The sequence below is a fragment of the Coptis chinensis genome, chromosome 6 (assembly GCF_015680905.1).
Source record: "Coptis chinensis isolate HL-2020 chromosome 6, ASM1568090v1, whole genome shotgun sequence".
Taxonomy (NCBI): domain Eukaryota; kingdom Viridiplantae; phylum Streptophyta; class Magnoliopsida; order Ranunculales; family Ranunculaceae; genus Coptis; species Coptis chinensis.
The window spans coordinates 3874680-3883279 of record NC_141461.1 but is presented as its reverse complement, the minus strand read 5'-3'; the positions used below and the strand labels follow the sequence as shown (position 1 = coordinate 3883279).

The 8600-nt window shown below is 32.4% G+C and overlaps 1 protein-coding gene across 2 annotated transcripts; it reads right to left on the bottom strand.

Annotated features, from left to right (window-relative positions):
- Positions 1-309: 309 nt before the first annotated feature.
- Positions 310-8302, bottom strand: LOC147490856 (rust resistance kinase Lr10-like). Of its 2 annotated transcripts, XM_086565247.1 has the most exons (4): positions 7646-7770; positions 7355-7539; positions 7185-7265; positions 310-1837 (listed from the first exon to the last, which is right to left on the bottom strand). In XM_086565247.1, the coding sequence occupies exons 2-4, from the start codon at positions 7458-7460 to the stop codon at positions 576-578; spliced, it is 1449 nt and encodes a 482-aa protein (XP_086421373.1). In that variant the 5' UTR covers positions 7461-7539; positions 7646-7770; the 3' UTR covers positions 310-575. The 2 variants fall into 2 exon arrangements, with proteins under 2 accessions (XP_086421373.1, XP_086421372.1); XM_086565246.1 differs by having other exon boundaries at positions 7355-8302.
- Between the last annotated feature and the right edge of the window lie 298 nt (positions 8303-8600).

Genomic DNA, 8600 nt, shown 5'->3' with positions numbered 1-8600 from the left:
ATCTTGCATACTCATTATAGCAGTCATATTCCTCTTTCAAACAGTAAAACAACATTCCCAGTTTTGGAATCAACTCCTCATCGACAACATCTTCTAAACCAACCGAACTATCTTCGACAGCAAATTCTCCTTAATCAATGAAATCAATGAAATTTAGACTATTAATATTTCCATGGTCGTTTTCTTATATATTCTCAAAACTGAAAATTTTGTATAAATTCAAACAATCTATTCAAAAATTGCAAACACTATCTATCACCTTTTTTAGTGCACCTCGGTTAATTTAGATAAATTATATATATTAGTGAGTATAGAAAAAAGTAAAATGAATGTACATACCAATAAACAATCTATCACCAATATAATTAATCTAGAAAAAACACGGACTCCATTCAAAATACAGATGACTAAGTGGTACCATTTCATTCTTTTTCGACGCAATTCCAAGGACAAGATGATACATTATTCGCCTACGCCAACACTAACCAAGAAATGTTTGATGGAGAATTTAAGAGGGAAATTATTTGCGACTACATAGTTGCCAGACAAATGACATTTTTTTTTCAAGCAGGGCCTTAGTTTGCAGAAGCCTCATTACTTTCTGGATTTTCAAAGGAGCTTAGAGTATTCAGTTCTAACGCGATTTTGCATTCATTTCCATATCCATAAGGTGACAACTTGGTATCAAATGGGGATGAAGGGGTCTCAATAGCCACATTCCCTTCTAGCATATCTACCACTTTCCTCATAGAAGGTCGTTTTGAAGGTTCGAACTGGATACACCATAATCCTACCAGTTCCAACATCATTGCCATTTCTTCCTCTTCTTTCCCATTGCATTCCTGCCATTTCGAACCTCCTCCATTACCATACGACGCATTCTGTACATGATGTGAGAAGACCCACTCTGGGAAGTACATCTCACTTGTTTTGCTAACATCAAACTCAAAATTCTTCCTCTTCCCTGCCATCTCTAACACAACCATACCAAAGCTATAGACATCAGACTTATCTGTCACTGGACCAAACTTCATATACCACATCTCTGGTGGAGCGTAGCCAGGAGTACCTGTTCCATGTGACACTGAGATGTGACTATTCTCCTTGTTCAATGCCTTTGCCAACCCAAAATCTGACACCTTTGGCTGAAATTTGTCATCTAAAAGGATATTATGAGGCTTAATATCCAAATGTAGTATTCTATTTCGACATTCCTCATGAAGATAAGCAAGTCCTTTTGCTGTTCCAATGGCAATGTCAAGTAGTTGAGCCCACGTCAAAGTCATTAGTTCTGGTACATGTTGGGGTGATGATGTGTTTTTGGACTGACTTTTGTTCATATGCTTCTTTTGGAGAATGTATTTGTCAAGAGAACCGTTCACCATGTACTCGTAAATAAGAGCCATTCTAGAATGGTCAAAGCAATACCCCAGAAGCCGGACTAAGTGATTGTGGTGGATGCAACCGATCGTTAAGACCTCATTGAGGAACTGGGTCGCGATTTGATTAGTAGTCTCATCGAGGATTTTAACAGCAATGGTGAATCCATTGGGAAGTTGGCCTTTATAGACTAAACCAAAGCCTCCCTGGCCAATCTTTTGAGTGAAATTGTTGGTGTACTTCTTGAGCTGCTTGTAGGAAAATCTGGTTGGCTTTCCTAAAGTGTAGTTGTGCAAGAAAGTCTCTATTGAAGCTGGAGCAGTGTCGCTAGCCCCCTCAAGATAGCGCATCGCTTGATCATCTGTGCTTCTGAAACGATTATGTTTCTTATGCATTCGTTTGTAGGAAATGTACGAAATACATAGAAATATGAATGTTGCTCCCGCCATCCCAATACCTTTTTCCCATGCAAAAAAGTTCAATAGTTAAACATCTTAATAAGATCGATTATGTTATCTGACAATATCTCAGACGTACTAGTCAAACAAGTCATACAACATGCGTGCTCCTAGTTTTATTTAGGGGTGGCAATATTTACACCCCAACTATTGGGATTGGCACTCTTTTGACAAATTTCAAGGTATTGGCACCCCTCCATTAATTGTATAAGTTGACGTACACCCTACACCCCTCCATTCTCACGACAACAAACTCCCGCCATCTTTCGATACTCACGACAGCGTGTTACTGTGGTTTTGGAGACATTACGGTATCTGTTTGCCGTGGGTTTTGGGATATCACGGTATTAGCTAGAATGCCGTGGGTGTTCAAAATTTGAGGTAAAAAATGAAAAATCCTTTGCCGCAAAGCTTTGCGGTGGGATATGGGAACTCACGGCAATGTGCGGCCGATGAATGTGGAATCTCACGGCAACTCGATGCCATGGGACTATTGAGGATGTTGGGAGTGTAAAAGGACATATGTGGAATAACAAGTATTCTTCTAGCCTTTTGCCAAAGGGGTGTAGATTCCGCCACCCCTTATTATGAGTTTATTTTAGATAGTAACTAGATTTTGGACCCGGACATACGCCCGGGATCTATTAAATATTTTGTGGGCTGAAAATGCTTTACAAAATGTCTCACACACATTTTCGAATCAGAATATATTTTTATTGAAAATAAACCAAAATACATTAATGACCAACGATTATGGTACATAAGTACTTGGAAATTAATTAAGAGATCAAATTAAGATAGCCTCATCACTTTGTGGTTTAGGATATTAATCCGTAATTTTCAAATAGAATTATCTTAAACTCGATCTATCTTGTATAATAGTTTTATTATATTTATGGTGATTTAGCGGCAAATTTTTGAATCATAATATATTTTTATTAAAAATAAACCGAAATACGTTAATGAGCAGCGATTATGATGCATAAGTACTTGGAAACTAAGGGATCAAATTGAGATAGCCTATTCACTTTGTGGTTTAGGATATTAATCCATAATTTTCAAATAGAATTATATTAAACTCGTCTAGCTTGTATAATAGTTTTCTTAGATTTATGGTGACTTAGCGCAAATTTTTGAATCGGAATATATTTTTATTGAAAATAAACCAAATACGTTAATGAACAAATGATTATGGTGCATAAGTACTTGGAAACTAAGGGATCAAATTGAGATAGTCTATTCACTTTGTGGTTTATAATATTAATCTATAATTTTCAAATAAAATTATTTTAAACTCGATCTAGCTTGTATAATAGTTTTATTAGATTTATGGTGATTTAGCGGTAAATCATCACTGCTCGGGCTTTACGTTAATGTGTACAAATCACTAAAACAGATTGATTATTTCCATATCCTCAAATAATACACTACTCCCACTTGAAAAGATTTATCATATGAACGTGTCCTACGAATGGGTGCCGTTATATTAAATTATTCTAAAAAATATTAGCAACTATGCATAGTTATGATATATGAAAATTATATTAATTACTCATTTAAATTGCTTGCACCACTCTCTATAAAAAAAGGAAGCACCAAATCTTGATAAAACTAATCGACTTTTTTTTTTTTTTTGTTAGGTTTAATAATTAAAGTTTTGTGAGAATGCCCAATGCTAAGATAATATTGAAGATACTTGAATAGCAAGGTATTCCCAATCACAATAAAAATAATTATAATAAACACTGCTTAAAATGCAAAACTATATTTGTCGAGACATTTATTCCCCTACATAAAATACAAATATGTTTTTAGGGTTATTAATTCAATGCATTTGCACCAAGTTTATGATTTTCCATTAATTATTCTTTTGAGGTTAGTTTAATATAGTATGTTGCATCCCGCTTCTAATTTCTCATTAATTATTCTTTTTGAAGTTAGTACAATGCATTGCATCAAGTTTTCGATTTCTTAATTATTATTTGAGGTTAGTAGGTCAATTACATCCACTTTATGATTTCCCATTAGTTATTCATTAAAGTTAATTTAGTACGCATACTGATTGCATCCAGGTTTTTATGTTTCACAATTAGTCTTTGAGATTAGTTCATTTGATTTGCATCCGTGTTCCAATCTCCGTTAATTACTCTTTGAGGTTAGTTCAATATATTTGCATCCAGTTTACGATTTCATACAATTGTTTTTTTTCAGGTTAGTTCGATAGTTTACAATTTCTATACGGTTTTTGCATACATGTAAGAGTCCTGTTTTTATAAACTCACTTTTATTTTGGGTTCATAATTACTTGTAATTATTCATATGAGAAGGCTAAAAAGTGGATATTTATGCCTTGAGGTCAACGCATGCGCTTACATCCGACTTCGATTTCTAGTTAACCATTTTTTATGTTATTTCAATGCATTTGCATCCAATTTTTGATTTCCGCTTAGTTAATCTCATTTTAGTTTAATGCAGTTGCATCCAGTTTTTAGTTTTCCGTTAATTATTCTTTTAGATTAGTTCAATGCAGTTGCATATAATTTTAGATTCTATGTTAATTGTTCTTTGAGGTTAGTTCAATGCATTTGCATCAAGTTTCGATTTCCTCGGTTAATTATTTTTGATGTTAGTTCAATGCGCTTACATCAAATTTATAATTTCCGTTAATTATTCATTTAGGTTAGTTCAGTCACAGTTTCATCCATTTTTAATGTTTCATTAATTAGTCTTTGAGATTAGTTCATTGCATTTGGATCCAGCCGATTTCCCGTTAATAACTCTTTAAGGTTAGTTTAATACATCCGATCTAGTTTCGATTATTTATGCTTTGAGGTTAGTTCGATATAATTATATCCAGCTTTTTATTTTCCGTTAACTATTATTTGTATTTCAATGCATTTGCATTTAGTTTTCGATTTCCCACCAATTATTTTATGAGGTTTAGTTCAATGCAATTGCATTCGGTTTTGATTTTATGTTAATTATTTTTTTGAGTAAAGTTCAATGCATTCGCATTCGATTCGGTTTCTCATTAATTATTATTTTTGAGGTTTGTTTGATGTATTTGCATACCGTTTCGATTTTCCGATAAATATTTTTCAAGGATTTGCATTCAATTTCTAATTATCCGTTAGTTACTCTCTGTCATTAGTTTAATGCAATTTGCATAAACTTTATGATTTCCCATTAATTACTCCTTGAGCTCGCTTATGTATTTGAATCAAATTTCCAATTTCCTTATAATTATCCAATGTGGTGTGTAATACCAACTTCTACCGATCCATCTCAGAAGTGTCCTTGAAAACATGACATAAAAAGTAAATTATGCTTAATTTACTATGTGGGATCATCGAAGATTATCTAGTTTCCGATTTCTCGTTAATTATTCTTTAAATTATGCATGACTCACTATGTGGAATCTTCAAAGATTATCTACGAATGGGTGTTGTTATATTAATTATTCTAAAAAATATTTGCAAATATGCATAACTATTATATTGATCACTCAACCAAATTTCTTATAACGTGAAAACCTCACTCTCCATTAAAAAAAAAACTCACCTTTGATAAAATTCTTCAACTTCATTTGTTTTGTTTAATAATAGAAGTTTAATTGAATTTTGTGAGATTGCCTAATAAAGGCGAAGTTCATATATATTGAAGCTACTTGAATAGCAAGGAGTTCCTAATCATACTTAAACATCATTTTAAATGCAAAACTATACTTATCGAGACATTTCCACAACATATAACCCAACTATGTTTTGAGGTTAGTTTAATGCATTTGCATCTAGTTTCGATTTTTTTATTATTTATATTTTGAGGTTAGTTCAATGCAAATTGCATCTAATTTTCAATTCCCATTATTTATTTTTGAGATCAATTCATTGCGTTGCATCCGGTTTCATTGATCGTTAATTATTCTTTTCGTTAGTTCAATACATTTGCATCAAATTCCCAATTTTCTATTAATTGTTCTTTGAGGTCGGCCAATGCATTTGCATCCAGTTTCTGATTTCCCGTTAATTATTCTGTGAGATTAGTTTAATGTATTTGCATCAAGTTTTCGATTTCTCGTGTTTATTATTTGATAAAGTTGCATTTGCATTTAGTTTCCGATTTCCCGTTAATTATTGTTTGAGGTTAGTTCAATGAGTTTGCATCCAGTTTCCGATTTCCCGTTAATTATTTCTTGAGGTTTTGCATCCAATATATTTTTTGAGATTAGTTCAATGCAGTTGCATCCGGTTTTCGATTTCCGTTAATTATTTTTTTTAAGATTAGTTCCACGATTTGCATTATGTTCCCAATTTATAATTAATTTTTCTTTGAGGTTAGTTCAATACTGAGATCCCGTTTTCGATTTCCGTTAATTTAATCTTTGAGGTTAGCTCAATGCATTTGCATCCAGTTTCGATTTTCCCACAATTATTTTTGATGTTAATTTGATGTATTTGTATCCAAGTTTTGATTTTCTGTTAATTATTCTTTGAGATTAGTTTAATGCGGTTGTATCTATATTTTGATTTTCTATTAATTACTTTTTAAGATTAGTTTAATGCTTGCATTTGCATCCAGCTTTCGATTTCCGCTAAATATTATTTGAGGTTAGTTCGATGCATTTGCATCCAAATTCGCTTCCCCATTAATTGTTTTTTTGTCGTTAGTTTCATTCAATATTATATATATTTTAAAATATTTATCATTATTGCTTTGCCGTTATTTTTTTTTTTCATTTTCTATTATATATTTTGTATAATTGTTTTTAACTATGTTTTGAAGCCATGTTAAGGATATATTCAAATAAGTTTCGGTGTTTTATCATAAATACTAAAATTGTATGATTTGTAATAGGAAATTAGTTTATACAAATCACCTATTTTTTTAGCATTTTTTTATTTGATCAAATATATAAGAATTGGAGCACTAAAAGTGTTTGATTCAGATTTTCTACAAATCACCTATTTTTTTTTAGTAATTTTTTTTATTTGATCAAATATATAAGAATTGAAAATACACTTAAACTCTCAAAATATAAGAATTAGAAATACACTCAAACTCTCCAAAGAGTTCCATGTACGTGGGAGACTATTAGAAAATATTATCTTTCATGCCACATAAGATAGAAAAAAAAGCTAACTCTCATATTAGAGTGCCACATAGGAGAGAGAAAATCCTTCTTTAAAGGTCTCTGTTTTAGTATATAGATAATAGATAATGCCTATTACATCTTACATATTATAATAAAAATTGAATAATAGTATATTAACAAGTTATGAATGATTTGTGTGTTCAGTTTAGAAAAAAAAAAATGATTTGTGTGATCCGCTTAAAAGTTTGTCTTACCTACAATCCGCCCAATTTTGTGTTTGTGAGGTTTGGTTATGTCATCCTTTCCAGCGGTAGCATTAAGGTGAATAAGCTCCCCTTCAAAATAGCCAATAATCAGAACATAAGTATATAGTAATAAGCTTAGATATGAAGAAAATTTAGTTGATCACTTTTTAATAACTTACCACTGCAAGTGCCTTTGTGAATCCCATCCCTGCAAAAGCAATACTCCCAACCACTTGTTTTCTGTCCTTGATTCAGATACCCACATCTTCCAACGTCATTTTTCATACATAGATCACAAGTTTTATCCTCATTCCACTGAACCTCATATCCTTGTTGAAGCACTCTTCTCAAATTCCTAACCTCACTAAGATTACGTAAGATTTTAACAGGGATAGCAACTTGAAATGGTATACAAGAATCAACATGAGGAATATATCCATCATAAAAATAACACAAGTTACTAGTCTCACCACACTCCAAACAGGGAGACCTGATCATCCTAGCCAGAGTATCCTTATCAGCTGGTTCTTTTGTACAATTATAAAAAGTGCCTGGTTTGTAATCAGAACTATAGTAAATTTCACCTAACAAGGCCCCCGTTTGTTCTTCATAACCTGGTCTAATAGGGCCACAACCAAAGAGAGAGTTGTCAACAAGCCTTAGTGATCTTTTGGCGTAGACTTCATTTGTGAGGTTGGTAAGAATTTTGTATTTGATGTATGTGTTCTCTATATCAATGAGATAAACTGAGTTGTTCTCACATATTGTTCTTATGGTGCTATTAATTATAAAAAAAAGGTAGCCATTATTACAAAGTGGGTTTTTACCAAAAGGAAACTTCAAGATAGAACCTCCACATGTTGATGGAGCACACATGTTGTAGTAGTAGCTTGAGTCGTTGGTGGTGGTGTTATTGGCTGAGTTAATTGTTTGGAAGAGAGTTGAGAAGCAGAAGATGAATAGTTTCAATATGTGGCGTAATAATGCAATCATTTTCAAAGCTTCTTTCTTGTGGGCTTGCATTTCTTCTTTTTCCCCCTATTTATTTCCTTTGGAGCGGAGACTGGGAAGAGTTTCAATATGTAGAATACATATTTATGTCATTATGTGGACTAACTATTTCTTAGGTGGCTGTTGAGTATTAATCACCTCTCTCTGTGTTAAATGCAGAATACATATTTATGTGGACTAACTATTTCTTAGTTGGCGCGTTCTTGAGAAAGAAATGTCGTGTGGATACACTTAAATCATAAAAAATTTATAATACAACTACAACTCTAATAAGTCAATCAACACAAGGAAATTTTATACAACTCCAATTTCTAAATCAATTCTAAAAATTATACTAATAATTATCCGTTATTGAATTTCACGCAAAAATTTACATGGACGGTGAATTTTAGAAATAATTCCGGCCATATGACC